At 46.1% G+C, this 20,227-nt stretch overlaps 1 protein-coding gene across 1 annotated transcript in view; it reads left to right on the top strand.

The window, feature by feature from the left end:
- CPLANE1 (ciliogenesis and planar polarity effector complex subunit 1) overlaps window positions 1-20,227 on the top strand; it is a 2,360,818-nt gene that overhangs the window by 1,805,978 nt on the left and 534,613 nt on the right. Inside the window, exon 42 of the mRNA XM_086960545.1 lies at window positions 15,749-15,842. Coding sequence (XP_086816671.1) covers window positions 15,749-15,842 — 94 coding nt within the window. The remainder of the gene's footprint in view (window positions 1-15,748; window positions 15,843-20,227) is intronic.

The following is a 20,227-nucleotide window of genomic DNA, read 5'->3' as shown; positions in this document are numbered from 1 at the left end:
GCCCTGTCCTACCCAATACACAAAATCCTGTCTGGGGTGGTGCTAGCACCTCCCAAGGCAGGAAACCCTTTGTCCAGGCCTCCCTCGCTGGAGCAAAGGTATTAGCATTTGACCAGTCAGCAGCTTTCAGAATATCATCCAACTTACCACCTGCCCAGAAGGACTTACTGGCCATAGCTCCTCTGACAGAATGAGCTTGGAACTTAGAGAGGTCAACACCAGCGAGCTTCATGGTAGACTTAACCCATCTAGCAATGGAGGTGGAAGAGACAGGTTTGAAAGGTTTCACAAAGGAAACTAAGAGTTGATTTGCGCCATTGGGGCGCAGGAGAGACATCCTAGCGTCATATTCTTTCATGCAAGCAACCACACAAAGTTTAGGTAAGGTGTCAAAACGAGGATAGAAGATAAAATCTGACATCGTTTTGGTTCTTCTAAGTAATTCGAACTTGACACCAAACATATCATAACATCTATTAGAAATGTCTAAACTTCTGACGTCAGAAACCCTCCTACAGGAAATTAAGCACAAGAGTGTAGCAAGCTTAAAGGAGAGAAACTTTCTATTAAGGGAAGAGTTATCTGGCCAGGAACAAAAAAGGTCTAAAATGCACTTGACATCCCAAAGGGTCTGGTATTTAGGCCTAGGGGGTCTCCTTAGTCTTATACTCTTGAGGACCCTACAAATGATAGGATTTTTACCTACCGATTTACCGTTGATAGGAGCGTGACCAGCGGAGATTGCGGATCTGAAGCAGTTAATAGAGCGATAGGAAAGGCCTCTGTCAAATTGTTCGACCAGAAAATTAACGATATTCACAACAGGAGTCTCCACGGGATCCAGACTCCTTTCCAGGCACCAATGAAACCATTTCTTCCAAATGCTGTTGTATCTAAGGTGTGTCCCAGGTGCCCAAGATTCTCCGAGGAGAGAGAGAGCTGTCGACGAAAGTCCAGACAGCTCGTTAGATTGCCTGACACTTTCCAGGCAAGAAGGTTCAAATTCCCCTCGAGAATAAGACGGTGATCTTCCCCGTCTGCGTTTGAGACCAGGCCTGGAGAGGCTGGGATGAGAAAGGGAATGTCGCATGCTAGTTCCAGGGCTGTCGGGAACCAGGCTTGGGACGGCCAAAAGGGAGTTATCAGGATTAGGGAGCATTGCTCCGATCTGACCTTCTGAAGGACCCTCTGAATCATGGCGAAAGGGGGAAAGGCATAACCCAGGAAGTGGGACCAGGGTTGGAGAAACGCATTCACAGCAAGAGCGCCCGGGTCTGGCATCCAACTGAAGTAGTTGGGAAGTTGGAAGGTGAGCCTGCTGGCGAATAGATCCACGTCTATGGGACCCCAAAAGAGGGAGAGGGAATTGAAGACGTTCACGTCGAGTTTCCAGTCCGAGAAGTCTATAAGGAATCTCGAATTCCAGTCTGCTGAAATGTTCGATTTCCCGGGGAGATATTCCGCCCTGAGGGAGATTTTGTGTTCCAGACAGAACATCCAAAGTCTCCTGGCAAGGTTGGAGAGATCCGCAGACCTCGTCCCTCCAAGGCGATTGATATAGGCTACAGCGGAGACGTTGTCCATTTTCAGAACAACGGACCTCCCTTGGATGGAGTGTTTGAAGCTCATAAGAGCGTATAAACCAGCCATCAACTCCAGAAAATTTATGTGTTGGGAGGACTCCGATAGGGTCCACACCCCACCGGTGTCCTGGTCTCCAAAGCGAGCACCCCAGCCATGAAGACTGGCGTCTGATTCTAGGACAAAATCCGGGGATGAGCCAAAGATAGCTTTGCCGTTCCAGGCATCTAAGTTCTCTAGCCACCAAAAAAGTTCTGTTCTCGCCTCCGGATCTAGAGAGACAAGGTCCCCATACCACAGACCTGAATTGAGGGCTTTCCTTTTTATTCTCTGAAGTGCGCGGTAGTTCAGAGGGCCGGGGAAAATGGCCTGGATGGACGAGGAGAGGAGCCCAAGAAGTCTGGCTAGTTCGCGGAGAGTTAAAGACTCTTGTTTCAGAACAGATCTGATCTCCTTCCGGATCTTGGCAATCTTCTTGGACGGAAGAAGAAGGAGACATTTCGTGGTGTCTAGAGTGAAGCCGAGGAATTCTATAGTCCTGCAGGGAGAGAGCAGGGACTTGTCTCTGTTGATGATGAACCCAAGGCTCTCTATCAGGTTCATGGAGGTTTCTAGGTCTCTTAGGAGATCTGAACGGGATTGGGGCATGATAAGAATATCGTCCAAGTAAATGATGAGGCGGATACCCCTCTCTCTTAGAATTGTAACGACACACTTCATGATCTTGGTAAAGCACCAAGGGGCAGAAGAGAGGCCGAAGGGAAGAGCTTGGAATTGGTAGAGATGTTCCTTCCAAGCAAATTGAAGGAAGGGTTGATGTTCCTTGTACATGGGAATCGTGAAATAAGCGTCCTTCAGGTCTAACTTGGCCATCCAGTCCCCTTCCAGAAGGAGATCCCTCAGGAGGTGGATACCCTCCATTTTGAAATGGCGATAAACTAGGAATTTGTTGACTTCTCGAAGGTTTATTACGGGTCTCCAACCCTTGTCCTTTTTTTGAACGAGAAACAGAGTGCTTATGAACCTTGCATCGGACCAAGGAACCTCCACTATTGCGTCTTTTTTGAGCATGGAAGCGATTTCTTCCTCCACGATCTTTTCTTGATCTTCTGAGAGGACAAAGGGGTGGGGTAGGTGTGACTGGAGGGGAATCTGTACGAAGTCTATCTTGAAGCCCCTGACGGTTTCTAAAACCCATGGGTCTTGGGTAATTGAGTCCCAAACATGAGAAAACTGTTTTAGCCTGCCCCCTACTATGGGGATAGAAGAAGGAGGAGTAGTACTTACTTGTAGAGTTGGAGGTGTTGGGGGCGCCTCGGCCTCTTGAGCCACGGTTTCTCGGGCCTCTTCCTCTTTGGGGGAAGAAGGGTTGTCTAGGGGGGTAGAAGCCCCTTCCTGTTCCTCTGAAGGATGAGTAGGGTCGTTGGTTGCCTCGGCCGGAAGAGCGACCCCTTCTGCCGGCCTGGCCAAAAAGGTTGGTGTTGAAGACTCGTCTCAGGTTGTTCTGGGCTCTATCAAGGGCAGTAAAGGTGTTTACATATTTGCCAATTTCTTTGATTATGTCTTCTCCGAAAAGGAGGCCTTTGGGGTTCTGGGAGGGTTCTTTCTCCGCCATGTCACCTAATTTGGGGTTGATTTTGTTCAGGATAGATCTCCTCCTCTCAATGTTCAGACCAGAGTTGGCGTTGCCAAGGAGGACGATAGCCCTTTGGCTCCAGCCTCGAACGAGGTCGACGTTCAAGGGGGTAGAGGAGAGGTGGGACTGCTCCGCCATATCTAGGATTCTAACCAAGGGTCCCAGGACGTCCAGGAGTCGGTCTTGGCAGCCCTTGAGGGCCCTCTCCAAGCCTTTTCTAGGGTCACGACCTAATTTAAAAAGGAATTTAATGAGGCTAGGGTCAAGGTTTGGAGTCTGGCAGACTCTGTCATCAATGGTAGGTCTGGGGGATTCAGACCTCATAGTGTTTCTGGTGTTTCTATCCAGAAGGTTTCTCAACCAGCGTGCCACAAATTTTGAAACATGATCCTGCGGGAACCATTTGGAGCTGTTGGGGTGAGAAATGTTTAGGGGGGAAAACATTTCCTCCCCGATAGGGTTTAGAATAATATTCTTTGGAGTAGGTTCCGGATCGAAATGGGAGTTGAGATCATGCTGGACCTCATCCAGGTCGAAGACAAACTCGTCTGAGGGGTCTTTGGAGGAGTTGTCATCCAAGGAGGAGGAGGGAGAGGAGTCAAGACCAACATTAGTATTTGTTTGAATAGCACTATTCCAAAGTGTGCCGCGAGGGACACCGTACACATTTGTGCCGCCATGGGCACCGGTCAAAGGAGTGTCCCGAGGGACATCAGGTTCAAGTGGGGCGCGGTGGCCTCCCATCCAAAGTGAGGTGCTAGGACCTCCTATGTTTTGAAAGGCGCTAGGGCCTGTAGTGCTTCCACAGTGTTTGGTCTTTTTGGGTCTCTTACCGTGTAAGGGGAGATCCTGGGGGTCACCTGGTCTTTTGGAGAGCATGACATCCCTGAGGGAGGACATCATGCAGGACTTAATTTCTTGTTGCAGGAATTTTTTAAGCGAATCGTTAATGGGGGCAGGTGAGCTAGCAGTGGCGTCATCAGAATCCACGTCAGACATGGTGTGGTGAAGAAGGCTTATTAACAGGTAAGGTAATAATTAGATCCTCCTATTACTCCTCTCCTTTTTTTTTTTTTTTTTTGGTAGGTGAAGCCTCAGGCTATTCCCCCTTTTTTTTTTTTTTTTTTTTAAAATTTATTTAATTATATTTAATTAAGGTAATTAATTATGGATGAAGGGTATAATTATAGTGAACAGTATGATAAAGGGTGAAATAGTGGGGAAGATAGGTTCAAGGCTACAGCACAGTATTGAGGCGGTAGGGAAGTATTGGAGAGACGAAGGGACGCTTAAAAGCGTGTTTAGATATATGCCCAGATGAGTCAGGGAGACGAGCGCAGTTGTCGTAGGTCCCCGGCGGCTGAAGCAGAGCAACTGACAAACTAGATCAGTCGCGCTCGAGCTCAGCCGCCGGTGGAAAAGAAAGTGGCTTGGCAGGGGAGGCACGCAACGCGGGTGTCGCGAGCGTGCTTTCCTCTAATCCCCAAAGTCAGGAAATGGATCCAAATCTTAAGCGCGCCTCTGCTGCATGAAGCGGAGATCCGACGCGCTTTGAAGGGGAGATCCGGTCGTGCGTTAAAGCGGAAAGAAGGGAGGACGGTCGGAAAGACGGTATGAGGGGAAGCGCGGTCGCGCGTTTTAGAAAGGAGGTGGACAACCATAGATTGGAAGTCCATTAGTAGGGAGGTGGGGTGGGAGGGGGGAAGCCTGCGCCACCCACCACCATCAAGATCTGTGTTGAGACACAGAATTGAGGGGAGAGCAAGGCGAGGTTGCCAGAAAACGCTGAAAAAACGGGTTAAGACAGTGAAAATAGGTCTAAATAGGTATAAAGGTACCTGTTATACAATACAATGAAAATAAAGCGATATAGAGATAAAGATTAAAGCAAAATACAAGTCTAAGCTTAAAGACAAGGAGCAAGTAATAGTAGTGACTTATCTGCTGGCGAGCCGCTTTTAAAAGAGGCAGATCATCTCCTAGATACATCCTTTGTTATGACTCTAGAACTTTATCCTTTGTGATGTAGTGCGGCTGTGTGAGTTGCTATTAAAGGATAAATGCATAATGTCAGCCTCCGTGTCTTTAATGAAATCCAGATTCTCTGGTCATGTTAATAGGAGAATCGCAACTCCCACCCGCCGAGGTCAGACTTGTGTCTGTGGTGGCAGCATCCATTTTGTGATGCTGAGGCTCGGGTTAACTTTAACCGGCGTTCACAGTTAGGTACATGTTGTGTACCTCTAGAAGGATGGAATCCTACCCCCGTCGCCAGAATTGGCGAGGGGGTAGTATTCCAATTCGTATGATACCTTACTCGACATGTTATGATAATGCTATACCAAAGTTGGCAATAACCGCGAGGATTATAATGCACTTAAGAGTATATGGTATAGCGTTATCATGGAAACAGCTAAAGGACTTGGTTCCGAAAGCTGCAGACAGGCTCAGCTTATGCTAGAGCACCATCTCACATAATTCCAAGCACTCTGCCTTCAGGATTGATAAGGCCTGCCATAGGAGGGACTGATAGGAGGATATGTGTCCATTTTAGGGTTATATATAGGGATACTATATCTAAAGCAAAGAGTGATTACACCACCTTGCTTCAGCTGATTGATCAGCCAATTGTGTCAGATTTGGATGGCCAGCCAGTGGTGGCATAATACATTCTGTAGGCCCTGGGTGCACCTATGCCCTGGGTACCTAAGGTACACTGTACAGGGGCTGATAAGGTGACTCAGTATCCAATTAGATGGATGTATGACGTAACAACGCATACTTTTTCAACGCACACCATTACAACGCAATTTTTACAACGCAGGATCATTTACAACGAAAGCCTTTACAACGTATGACATTACATAGCAGATGCTATTACAACGCATGCCATTACAACGTAAGTCTAGGTAAGTATATTATTTTTTTAAACAATTGTAATTAATACATATTTACTTAATTTATTTATTAAATTAATTTTTTATTAATATATTTGTAAATATATTTATATCTTTTTTTTAAATAGTGTAGGTGTTTAAAAATAATATACAAAATCCAGTTAGTGTAAAACCCAAACCCAGCCCTGAACCCTAAAAATACCCCTGTACCCCACAACCCAAACCCAGCCCTGAACCCTAAAAATACCCCTGTACCCCATAACCCAAACCCAGCCCTGAACCCTAAAAATACCCCTGTACCCCATAACCCAAACCCAGCCCTGAACCCTAAAAATACCCCTGTACCCCATAACCCAAACCCAGCCCTGAACCCTAAAAATACCCCTGTACCCCATAACCCAAACCCAGCCCTGAACCCTAAAAATACCCCTGTACCCTATAACCCAAACCCAGCCCTGAACCCTAAAAATACCCCTGTACCCCATAACCCAAACCCAGTCCTGAACCCTAAAAATACCCCTGTACCCCATAACCCAAACCCAGCCCTGAACCCTAAAAATACCCCTGTACCCCATAACCCAAACCTAGCCCTGAACACTAATAATACCCCTGTACCCCATAACTTATTTAATTTATTTTTAATATTTATTAAATTAATTTAAAAAATTGGAATTAAAAAAATGTTTAAATAAAATGATATACTTACCTATACTTAGGTTGTAATGGCATGTGTTGTAATAGCATCTGCTATGTAATGTCTTGCGTTGTAAAGGCATTCGTTGTAAAGGATCCTGGTTTGTACTAGTTGCGTTGTAAAAGTAGTCCGTTATAAAAGTTGCATTGAAATGGTTGTATACCAATTCGATATGTACCTAAAGTACATGGAATCCATTTTACAGGGAGAGCAGTGAGCCTGGGGTCCTGAATAGTAGGGCCCCAGGACAACAAAGTCGAAAAACCAGCAAAACACCAGGCAAAAAGTTGGGGGCAACCATAGTCAGTTATCCAGTATTGGGGTATCTTTCATAGATTCACATGCCTGGATCATTCCCCGTCGTCGAGGCGGGAGTCCCACGGTAAATAAAAAGCAGTGCCAAAAGCACTTTGCAGTAGTAGGCCCTAGAAAAAAGGCCTGAGGCCTATATTATAGTAGCCTATCTACCTCATTATGCTAAAAGACCCAAAGTCTTTGCTCCAACCAATCAGCTCACAGCACCCTCTAGAACCTTCCCTGCAGAGCCAGCTCTCCTCAGATTTTCACCGGATGTCGTGTGGAAGGGAGTCTCCCTGAGTCTTGACTCAGTTTTTTCTTCAAGAGCTTCAAGATGTCTGACAAGAAGGCCTTGTTCAGACCCTGCAGAACATGCGAGAAGAAGAGGGTCCATGTGGATGACTTACACAAGGACTGTATTTATTGCCTGTATCCCAAGCATGAGGCAAAAACATGTAAGATCTGCACTACCTTCCCTGCCAAGACCTTAAGGGATAGGGAGGCCAGAGTCCTTTTGTGGCTTAAATCCTCTTCCAAGGATGATGATGACAGAGCCTCTACCTCTAGCAAGAGGGCAAGGTCTCAAGAGGATAAGATAAGTGAGGGGAGAAAGCATACCAAGACCTCCCACTCTACTTCAGGTTCTTCTCAGAGATCCAAACATTCTGTCTCTGGAGCCTCAGCCACCAACGATCCGTCAAAGAAAACTGTGAGTAAGACTTCTACTGTCTCCTCTCCAGTGACCACTGTCTCTACTTCGACCTCTTCTTCTATGAGTATGATATCCACTACATCTATCACTACTCCGATTGTGTCTACTAAAATTAGTATTGTGACAAAGAAAACTCTCGTGGACGACTCGTCGACGAAGACGCCGTCATCATCAAAAAATTTGTCGTCTAAGAAGAGCCCGTCGACGAAGTCGTCGACGCCGCCGTCGACGACTGCTTCGTCGACGAAGAATGCATCGACGTCTATCCCGTCGACGACGAGCCCGTCCTTGGTTACCCCGTCGACGACAGTCCCGTCGACGGTGGCTCCGTCGACGACTGTCCCGTCGACGTTGAGCCCGTCGACGACAGTCCCGTCGAAGACAAGTCTATCGTCGACGATGCCCTCGTCGTCGATCTCGTCGACGATAACTCCGTCGACGACGGCATCTTTTCAGCAAGTAGATGCACCTTGGTCTCCTGAGTCATCAAGGTCGATGGGATCAGCTTTGCAAAGACCTGCCACTGGGAATCAGGCCTTTTGTACGCCAATAGCGACAAAGAATTTTCAACTAGTGTCTTATAAGAGACAACAGGGTGCATATATATCTCCACTTATGCCTTCTCATCTTCTAGAAACTTTTGCCGATGATGAAGAAGAAGATGACTTTGAAGATGATGACGATGTGGGTGCTTTTGGTGTGGCACGTCATCCATCCGAACTTGTCATCAAGTGCCAAGATGATGATGAAGAGGATTCATACGCGGAGCACTACTACCAAGAGGATATCATAGTGCCTCATTCATTGGAACATCAGAGAAGGCCTAGAGTCCCGGAGGTCACTCAGTTGCCGCCTAATCTGATACAGGATTTGCAGGCTATGCTGGCGGAATACAAACAGCGTTTTCCTCCGCAAGTACCTCAATCTGATACGGTAGCTCCTCCTCGGCAGCCACCGGTCTCTCCAGTTGTAGAAACTCCGCAACCAGTCTTGCCTCCACAAACTCCGGATACATCATCAGAGGAGGAGGTAGAGGATGGAGAATTGCCTAACATACCTTCATCGGACCCATGGGACGAGTATGTTATACCCATGCCGTCCCCTCCAACTCCACAACCTTCAGATTCACCGCCTGAAGATGTAGGTGGTTTTCACAACTTGATGCAGAGGGCATCAACCAAGTTTAAGCTCCCGGTTACAGTGGAGCAAACAGAATGTTTTCTCCATGACTTTAAAGAGGAAACAAGGAGAATATCTAGAGCCATTCCCATGATTGATTTTATTTGGAAGGAGGGCATAAAGATAATGAAAAACCCTGCATCCGTGCCTGCTGTGTTACCTAGAATAGAAAAGAAATATTGTGCTCCGCTCTCTAGTCCGGCGTGCCTTATTGGCCATCCACGCCCGGATTCGGTAATCTCTCAGGCGGCGCAGCAAAGGTCAAAGAACCCAGCTACCCCTATTTCTACTCCACCAGATAAAGAGGGGCGACGATTGGACCTTATTGGAAAGAAGTTTTCCACTATGGCTGCAGCATCCATCAGGATAGCAAATTCAATGGCGATTATTGGACGCTACAATCGCCAGATGTGGTCGGAGATGGCTAGATTCATAGAGCTATTGCCAGAGGACTCAAGACAAGAAGCCAGGAAAGTTTTAATGGAAGGAGAGCGGGCAGCGGAAGAATCCATCGACTGCGCTCTAGACATGGCGAATACGAATTTCAGGCAGTTGGCTGGGGCAGCTGTCCTGAGACGTCAGGGGTGGTTAAAAGCCACTACGTTTCGTCCAGAGGTTCAGTTGAAGATACTGGACATGGCTTATGACGGAGAGTCCCTCTTTGGGAAACATGTCGATGAGGCTCTCCAGACGATTAAAACCGACACGGATACTGCAAAGTCGCTAGGATCCTTGCAATATAGAAGAGGTTCATTCAGAGGAGCTAGAGGACGAGGTTATTCTTCCAGAGGAAGTTATTACCAGCAAGGCAGACAGTATCAACCACAATACCGTCAAAATTACCAGTCCTCTTACAGACAATCTGGATCGGCTGGTTTCTCTCGTCAAGGAGGAAGAAGGCGCGCAAACAACCAAGGACGAGACAGCCACAAGAAACAGTGAGAGCAATTGGGCGCCACCTCCAATCCCTTACCTTCCCGTGGGCGCAAAAATATCTGCTTACCAACAACAATGGCAGAATATAACATCGGATCGGTGGGTGCTAGACTTGATCCATCATGGTCACACCTTAGAGTTCATCACCAAACCTCCACCAACTCCGCCCAGGGGTCCCCCTCCCCCTCGTCTTCACTTATTGTTCAAGGAGGTGCAAGCTATGCTACTCAAGAACGCAGTAGAGAAGGTTCCATTCCAACAGAGAGGGACAGGCTTCTATTCCCGCTTTTTCCTCATAAAAAAGAAAACAGGGGAATGGCGACCGATCCTAGACCTGCGCAATCTGAACAAATATCTCAAGAAGCAGGGATTTCGAATGGTCACCCTCTCGGACATTCTCAGTTGCCTCAACGAGGGAGATTACATGGCTTCCTTGGACATGGAAGACGCATACTTCCACATCCCAATCCACCCAAACCATCGGAGGTACCTCCGTTTCACTGTGGCCGGCGCCCATTATCAATTCAAAGTTCTCCCATTTGGCCTCAAGTCGGCCCCAAGAATCTTCACGAAGTGCCTGGCCCCTGTGGCAGCAGCTCTCCGGGCAGCAAAAGTGCAGGTATTCCCGTATTTGGACGACTGGCTAGTCAAAGGTCCATCAGAAGACAAAGTGAGAGCCGACATTACGGCATGCCGCAATCTCTTCGCATCACTAGGCCTCACAATCAACGAAACCAAATCCCAGATGCATCCAAGACAAAGCCTGTTGTTCCTAGGAGCTTGCTTGGACACGGTGGAATGCAAGGCATCCTTGTCTCGAGAGAGACAACTCCGTCTGCAAGCGCTGGCCAGAAAACTGGCAAGAAGAAAGTCACTTTCAGTTCGCCTATTTGCATCACTTCTGGGGATGTGTTCTTCAGCCATCAACCTCATTCCATTGGTGCGTCTAAAGATGCGACCACTGCAAGAAGAGCTAAACTGTCAATGGCATCAAGCGACAGGTTCATTCGAGGACACCATCACAGTCACCAACAGGATGGTGCACGCACTCCAATGGTGGTCTCAAATCAGCAATCTGGAGCAGGGGCTTTCATTCTTGCAGAATCCTCCGGATTTTATTCTGACAACGGATGCGTCCATGGAGGGTTGGGGTGGTCACCTCCAGGAACTGCAAGTGCAGGGAAGATGGTCTCAGCAAGACAAGAGATGCCACATCAACAGCCTAGAGCTGAAAGCCATTTGTCTGTCTCTTCAAGCGTTCCTCCCCAGGATAGTGGGTTCCTCGGTCTTAGTCAGAACGGACAACACCACAAGCATGTTTTATATCAACAAGCAAGGGGGAACGAGATCGGCAACGCTATCCAAACAAGCCCAAGAGCTATGGAAATGGTTAACAGTTCACAACATAACCCTCAAAGTGGAGCATGTCAGAGGCCTCTACAACACCTTGGCAGACAAGCTGAGCGGAACTTTGTCAGAGTGCCACGAGTGGGAACTGGACAACGGCCAGTTGAACTATGTGTTTCAGAGATGGGGCAAACCCAGGTTGGACCTATTTGCGACCCAACAGAACAAGAAATGCCGGTACTACGCCAGCAGATATCCTCAACAGGGGTCAAGGGGGAATGCCCTTTCGATGCGATGGTCAGGGACTTATGCATACGCTTTTTCTCCGATCCCTCTGATTCCACGAGTGGTGCGCAAAATGAAAGTGGAGAGTTGTCGCCTTCTCCTCATTGCTCCCAAGTGGCCTCGCCAGTATTGGTTTCAGGAACTCATGCTACTTTCTCAGGAGCCACCGATCAAGCTGCGGGTAATTCCGAAGCTACTGTCACGCAACGAGGGTCAGGTACTTCACCCAGATCCTCAATCACTGAAATTGCACGCATGGCTCCTAACTTCTTAGAATTTGAGCATCTTCAAATTCCTCAGGAATGCCGGGACATTTTAGAGAAGGCAAGAGCCCAGAGTACATTAAAGACTTATCGTCTCAAGTGGAAGCGTTTTTGCGCATGGTGCATCTCTAGTGCTTTGCACCCTGTAGAGGCACCGGCAGAAAAGATATTGCCCTATTTGTTACACTTAGCGCAGTCTGGCCTTTCTTTTTCATCAATAAAGGTCCACTTAGCGGCCTTATCCAGATACAGAAAGAGGACCAATTTTCAGTCACTCTGCTCTTCATCGCTAATCAAGCAATTTATGAGAGGTCTGTTCCGGGCTTATCCCCCAGTCAAGCCATCACCACCGGAATGGGAGCTCAACACGGTTCTATCACAACTGATGAAACATCCGTTCGAGCCTATCCATAGAGCCGACCTAAAGTTCCTAACATGGAAGATTGCTTTATTATTGGCGCTAACTTCCGCAAGAAGAGTGGGAGAAATTCAAGCTTTCACTAAAAAGGAGCCCTTTTTGCATTTCTCCCAGGACTATGTCACTTTACGAACAAATCCAACATTCATACCGAAAGTGCCTTCCCAGTTTCATTTAAATGAACCTGTCAAGCTGAAAGTTTTCTTTCCAAACCCGTCAACCCCGGCTGAAAAGACATTACATTCTTTAGACATCAAACGATGCTTAAAATTCTATCTTCAGAGAACCAAGACTTTGAGAAAATCAGATCAACTGTTTGTAGCTTATGGTCAAAATACTTTGGGGAAAGCGGTCACTAAAGCCACAATTTCAAGATGGATCGCATCCGCGATTCAATTCTGCCACATCAAGGCTAATCGACCATTGACAAGGTCTGTTCGATCTCACTCCACAAGAGCTGTAGCAGCGTCTGCGGCTTTATTTGCAGGAGTGACGCTTGAGAACATTTGCCGTGCTGCGACATGGAAGAATGTCCACACGTTTACAAGACACTACTGCCTACAATCAGCAAATCAGGATGATGCGGCAGTAGGTCAAGCTGTTTTACGTCACCTGTTTCCATAAGGAGTATGTTCAGGTACTGATGTTCACTTATTTCATATAAAGTACATGCATTTATTAGATTGTATTTATATATACGGAAGCATTTAACATGTTGTGTTTTTGTTGTATGATGCCTAAGATTTCTTTCCAGAAAGAAAATGCGTCATGTCAATGTTGAACTTGAACATGATGTAGTAATAGTTCAATCTCTAAGCGTTTGTTGGTTGTTGACGATACATTCATGGGGGTGCACTGCAATAAGTCTCCCACCATCCGCAACCGACTTTGCCTGGCTTACTGCTTGCTATTCTGATTCAGGCATGTGAATCTATGAAAGATACCCCAATACTGGATAAGAAAACAAGTTACTTACCTGTAACTTCAGTTATCCAGTATTGGTATCTTTCATAGATTCACATGCAACCCACCCTCCTCCCCGGAGAGTCAGTTCTCTAAGTTTGGGATACTTGTTCCCACTTGTGCTACGAAAATCTGAGGAGAGCTGGCTCTGCAGGGAAGGTTCTAGAGGGTGCTGTGAGCTGATTGGTTGGAGCAAAGACTTTGGGTCTTTTAGCATAATGAGGTAGATAGGCTACTATAATATAGGCCTCAGGCCTTTTTTCTAGGGCCTACTACTGCAAAGTGCTTTTGGCACTGCTTTTTACTTACCGTGGGACTCCCGCCTCGACGACGGGGAATGATTCAGGCATGTGAATCTATGAAAGATACCAATACTGGATAACTGAAGTTACAGGTAAGTAACTTGTTTTCATATCCACCTTCCTACAGGCACTATCAAGGGCTACCTTTCTGCCCTTTCAGCCTTTCTAAGGCTGCCTGATAAACCATCTTTGTTCAAGTCCCCTGTTGTTAATCGATTCCTGAAGGGCATCACACACACGTTTCCACCTGTTCCCTTTGTGATGCCTCAGTGGGACTTGAACCTGGTTCTTACTTTTCTGATGTGCGCTCCCTCTGAGCCACTTCATGACTGTCCTATCCGCCTTCTTACTCTGAAGACTGCTTTCCTGGTTGCCATCACCTCTATCAGGAGAGTGAGTGAGCTCCAGGCTCTATCTTCTAAACCTCCTTTCCTTTCTGTCCATCCGGACAAGGTTGTGTTACGGACAAAACCCTCTTTCCTGCCCAAGGTAGTCACAGCCTTCCGCATCGGGCAGTCCATCACCTTCCCCACCTTCTTTCCGCCTCCGCATCCCTCAAAGGAGGAAGAGCGGCTCCACCGTCTGGACCCAAAACGTGCGCTTTCATTCTATTTGGATCGCACACGCCAGTTCCGGGAGGATGACCAACTCTTTGTTGGTTACGTGCGCGCTAAGAAGGGACGGCGGTGCACAAACGGACCATCTCTCGGTGGATCGTGTTGTGCATCCAAGCGTGCTACTCCTTGGCTAAAAAGGAACCTCCTGCTGGGCTGAGGGCCCATTGCACTCGGGCCACGGCGACTCCTACTGCCCTGGGCCGGGGAGTCCCCTTGCAGGACATATGTCATGCAGCTACGTGGGCATCACTGCACACGTTCGCAAGACACTACTGCCTGGACAGCCTTGTCCGGTGACGGCTTCTTTGGCCGTTCCGTCCTCCAGGACTTTCTGGTGTGATTATTGGTTCGCAGACCCACCACCGGGGTTGGTATTGCTGGGGTATCTATTCTAAGGTAAGGAATCTATCACTAACATGTCTCTTTCAGATGCACAAGTTACTACTTGTGTAACGATATATCTGTAAGAGACATTAGTTAGTGATAGATTCCTTACAGACCCACCCATCCTCCCCGTTCTGCCAACTGATATCTAGGGTTAAGGTCATCCCTTTCAGGGCACTAGTTTCAATGGCACCAGTGTTGGTTTTTAGCATAGCTCTGCGTTTCTGGCGCGGAAAAGCTGTGTCTAAGAACTGACGTCAGCATGCGGAGGAGGCGTCTAAGTACTCCGACGACGTCATCACGGCGCCCACGACGCCGACGACGGACGCAGAGCCGCAGATGATGCCTACCGACGCGCAAGTGTACTGCTACGCAAAAATTTCCGGATTCAGTCTGACCCCTAGGGATATTCTAAGGTAAGGAATCTATCACTAACTAATGTCTCTTACAGATATATTGTTAAAAAAGTAGTAACTCATGCATCAGCTTTACTAGAAATATAAAAGCGACAAATATTTTTTACCATGTTTCCCAGGAATAGGTTTCCTAAATCCTACACCCTACACTTATTACTTCTCTCAGAGCATGAAGTAAACTAACAGTGCCTAAAGGAGAATATTAGGATTGTCGCTCTGCATACCTGAACACAGCGTGCCTCTGTGTTTATCAAACTCTCAGCTGGTTCAGAGGGAACAGGGGCGCTGCGGCTTTCTATTGATGAAAACATGCTCTCTGGTAGCGACGCACAGCTGCATTAGGAGTCTGTTCCATGTGTCCAACCTCCGTCCAAGAGGAACAGCAAGTAGCAGTCTGGAATCTACCCTCATTCTGGAGCAAAGGCCTTCTCAAACTCAAATGTTCAAGTCTCTTTGTTTATATTTATATAACAAAATGACCACTGATTAATCTAGCTGAATTTGAGTGGAAAACAAGGCTGAAATGCTGCGAAAAATTCTAGCCGGAACCAGTATTATTAATATGCGTCACTTGCATGTCATGAAATGTGCAGACAACTTGTTTGAGGCTCACAAAGGAAAATAACCCAGTCAGGTTAATGCTAAGTGTATTGAAAAATGAAGTCCTGCTCAGGAATCCATACCACAGCAAGTTGGAATAGTTACATACCTCTCAGTGTCTCACTTAAAACCTACTCTTTTAAAATGTATACAAAAATGAATATCCACGGCAATGAGCGTGTGGACAATGTTAGTAAAATGCATAAATTTTTTGTTTCCAGTTGGTTAAAACTATAGAAAATTTGGGATCAGCTATGGATTCAGGTCATGAAGAAAGGCCTTATGCTGCTAAGGGCATCAGAGATAATGAAAAAGGTAAGTATTAACTATACAATAAACAAGGATTGTGCATATAGCGCCACTGTTAATGTTGCTAGTATGCATATTGTAATCTCAAAAACAAATCTGCATCAGAAGTCATAAAAAATTCTGAGCGTGTCGGAGTGTGTTGCAAGATGTATGGATGTCACTTTAAATGTCCTAATTTTCTTTATACATCCTGTGCACAAATATAAAATGTAATTCTTTCCATACTCGCACACAAATACATTAGGAAGAAACGTGAAAGAGGCTTGTGGAAGCAGAAATTGTGATATTGGGATATATATTAAGCAGCTGAAAATGGATTTTAGGTACATATTTGTTTTTTATTGTTGCAAACATGAGCATAGCATAACCAATTGGTGAAGCCGCTGTAGCACTCAAAATGGTGTTCCTTATTACAAGAATACAACAAATTACATCCCCCATAATCCCCCTTCCCCACTCTCTCCTCCACCCCCCCCCCCAATGTGCTCACAACAAGTCACAAGCATTAGAGATAAGAGCAGTAGAAGAGTGATAAACTACTTGGAGGGAGTCTCCTCTTTGGGCGCTGGCACTGACTTCGTCAACCGGAGCAGTCTAAGATATCGGGGACAGGTCAGTTCCACGAATTCCTGGGAGAGAAGCACTATGTCTGGTTGCTACAGATCCTGGAAAGATTTCCCCTGCATGGTTATTGTCAGTGTAAGTTTCTCCATCCCAATCACAAGCCAGATGCAATGGAGCCATTCCAGACGTGTCAGCAGCCTCTCTGTTCCCCAGTGTGCCAGAATTGCCTAATGTACGTCCCAAGTGCAATGCTAATATGTCGGCCGCTGCGGAATTTGAGTGGGTATGTAAGTACGTCGGTGAGTCCCAAAATGATGTAGTCCGGAAATCTGGGAATCTGGGAATTTGGGAGTTAAAATGTGTATCAACATTGGTTAAAATCTCTTCCAAGAATCGTGCCAGCTTGGGGCATTCCCACAGAATGTGGAGAAGGGCCTCATGGGATCCATATCGCCTCCAGCATTCGTCACTCTGTCGGGTTGCTTCTATGTAAGCGAGGTGGGGTCAATAGGCAACAATTTTAGTGTTCATTTTTATGCTAGATGTATTGCAAGTTCTGTGTCGCGCCCTATAGTATATGTCCTGCCATTCTTTAGGGGACATTTGTCGACCCAGCTCCTCCTGCCAGCGGATCTGTGCTGGGGACCTCCCTCCCTATGGCTCCCGGAGCAGCATGCCATACAACTCTGTAATTAGAAGTTTGTCAGCATGTTCGGTGAGGAGTTAATGTATACAAGCTGTGACAGTGGAACCCTACAAAGAACTAGCACCTGACCTGCTATCCCTATTTATTATACATATGTTGGGAAGTACCCAAAGTTGCGTGTGCACACAGTAAGCGCACTCACTGTCACAGTGCAATCCAGTACTGGAATTAACAATGTTTAACAAGAGCAAAAGGTGCACCACTAAAAGGTAAGCAATCACACAGCCAATTATCAGATCTGTGTCCAGAGTTGTTTCTTCAAATTCTTCATTTATTAAAAAAATTAAACCGATCAAGTTGAAATGAACAGCTGACGCATTTCGTCCAAACAAATGGACTTCTTCAGGGCAAAAATGAGGCACTCCTAACACATAGCGTCAGGGTGCCTGTGATGGATGAAACCAGCAAAGGAAGTTGGCAAGCCCCTTCCACTTTATTATGAGAGCAAAGTATGTTTCACGTTAGTGAAAAAAGGCAGAACCAAGGTAAGTCCAGGTAGTAATAGTCAATCAATCACAAAATTGTAAGCTAGACCATCTGATAGAGGCAATCACAGGTTCCAAACCATGATAAGCCCGGAACCGCGGGCCAGTACTGCCTTCTTACGAGATGCCGCTCACTGGTGTAAAGTCTGGATTTTCCACCACCGGCGTTAGAGGGGAGGGGGATGTTGATAAGCCCCAATGCATCTCTTGCAAACCTTTAGGGTCGATCTAGGGATCGGAGTAATAGATATAGATAGATATATATATCTATATATAGATATATATTTCCAAAAACCTTCGCCACAACAGAATCCACTTGTAGGAAAATTATTAAAACTACCCTTTTTGTTGGTGCTAGTGGATTTTTATTTTATAAGCCACAGCACCTACTCCACAATATATATATATATATATATATATATATATATATATATATATATATATATATATATATATATATATATATATATATATATATCTCAAAGCGTCCACTGAGGGCTGGACATTATTCTTGTGAGGCAGCAAGCTGTTCCTGCGCTGTTTGCATCATCATTAAAAGGCAAAATCGAATTTTCCTGTTTGTGGCTCCCTCATTCCAGGCAAACCTTGTGTAATGGATTTAAGGTGGCTTGTTGCCTGAGCCACGAGGTGAACCCAGCTGCAGTCTGCAGTCCGAGCTGAAGCATCAAGCGATGAGTCAGTGAGAGGAGCAGGGAAAAGCCGGTGATGTGATTAATGGGGTGTTTGAACTGTGACACTGACCCCACAACCCACTGGGGGATTTTATTTCAATTTTGCACCGAGAATGAAACACGCAAAAACTTCTGCACTACAAGAACCATCAGGCCATGGTTATGGCCACGCCCACTGAGGCGGGGATTATCAAAGACTGGTGCAGGCATTAAAAGACTGGTTTCATTCACAGTAAGTCCTCAACCCTTTGAAGAAGTGCGGCAGAGAGCACGAAACGCGTCAGGGCTGGACATTATTCTTGTGAGGCAGCAAGCTGTTCCTGCGCTGTTTGCATCATCATTAAAAGGCAAAATCGAATTTTCCTGTTTGTGGCTCCCTCATTCCAGGCAAACCTTGTGTAATGGATATATATATATATATATATATATATATATATATATATATATATATATATATATATATATATATATATATATACTAGCAGCCCGCCCCAGCGTTGCCTGAGGCAAAAGGGGGCTGGGGGACAGCATTTCAGGCTTGCGTGCACTCCCGCCCCGGCACCCGCCCGCCCGCCACAACATTGTCTGTGTCCCGGACAATGTTGTGGCGGGCGGGGGCCGGGGCGGGAGTGCACGCAAGCCTGAAATGCTGCCCCCAGAGCCTGAGCCTTACCTCAGCCGCATTTGTTCAGGGCCAACCTCCCGCACCGGCTCCCTCCCGCCCCGACATTTCCCGTGCCCCAGAGCCTTACCTGAGCTGCCGCTACTCCCCGCGCTCTTCACTTCACCGCTGCTCCTCCTCATCATGACGCACCTGAGCTGCCACTCCTCCCCGCGCTCCTCACTTCACCGCTGCTCCTTCTCGTCATCACGTACGTTGCGGCCAGCGCTACGTCGCGGCCAGCGCAGCGTCGCGTCCGGCGCTACTTTCAGGGCACTACTTTTTTTTAAGTTATATTTTTAAATGTACGTTTTTTTTCATTTTCTATAGCCTATGTCCATCTGCACACCCTGAGGATTACAACAATGTATTGGGTGTGTGGATTGGCGCTGTGATTCCCGAGTTTACCTTGCCAAAAGGTTTGAGTTCTCTCTTTATAATAGTAGTATAGATATATATATATCTCAAAGCGTCCACTGAAATTGTGTCAACTGACAAATAGGAGCACACCGCAAGTCCAAACAAAAATGTGTTTATTCCATAAATGAAAATCCCCCTCCAAGCGTTTGACAGACACGCTTCGCCGCTCTGACTTTGTCAATGTCAATGACCTTGATAAAGTTTCACTAATATAAAGTAAAGTGCACGTGAAAGTTTAAAACCATAGTAAACATGAAAGAAGGCTAATGAGTGTTTCAATACATTGTCCCTAAGTCGGCCATCTTAACATGTAACACAATTTCAATATAAGAGCCATGTCTAGTGCATTTTATCACCCGTCAAACCACATAGGGAACACAAACCAAAAGTTATATTTATAACAGAAAGTATGGGAATTATATTTAATCATGTAGCTCAGATAACACTGTACTAAGCAACCTCCCTATGTATCATCCCTCAGTCCACTGCCACAATAGATATAATGGCAGAAATGATAGGGTCAAACAGTAATGAATCCCCCTCATTTTCATTTTCAAATAAGAATAAGGGAACGCGGGTTAAATGCAAGAGTTATCATACCCTGAATGGGCTTGAATTACCTGTATGACATGTGGAGGCATTTTATCCCTAGTGTCGCTTATACAACACAAATGCATTTTATATCCAAGAAAAGAGGCACATAGCTAACAAAAAGCATCATATTACGAATAAATAGATACATCCAATTTGATAATATCCTATTTTCCAAAAGGAAAAAAGTAATTCTATTGGACATATCCAAAAAATAAATCAAAAATTAATGAATGAAAGAAGATCAGTATCAGAGAGCAGTTCCGAGTTCA

This window comes from Lissotriton vulgaris, chromosome 3_1, assembly GCF_964263255.1.
Source record: "Lissotriton vulgaris chromosome 3_1, aLisVul1.2, whole genome shotgun sequence".
In the NCBI taxonomy this organism is placed as follows: domain Eukaryota; kingdom Metazoa; phylum Chordata; class Amphibia; order Caudata; family Salamandridae; genus Lissotriton; species Lissotriton vulgaris.
The sequence above is the reverse complement of the archived record's forward strand: the minus strand, read 5'-3'. Positions and strand labels throughout refer to the sequence as shown.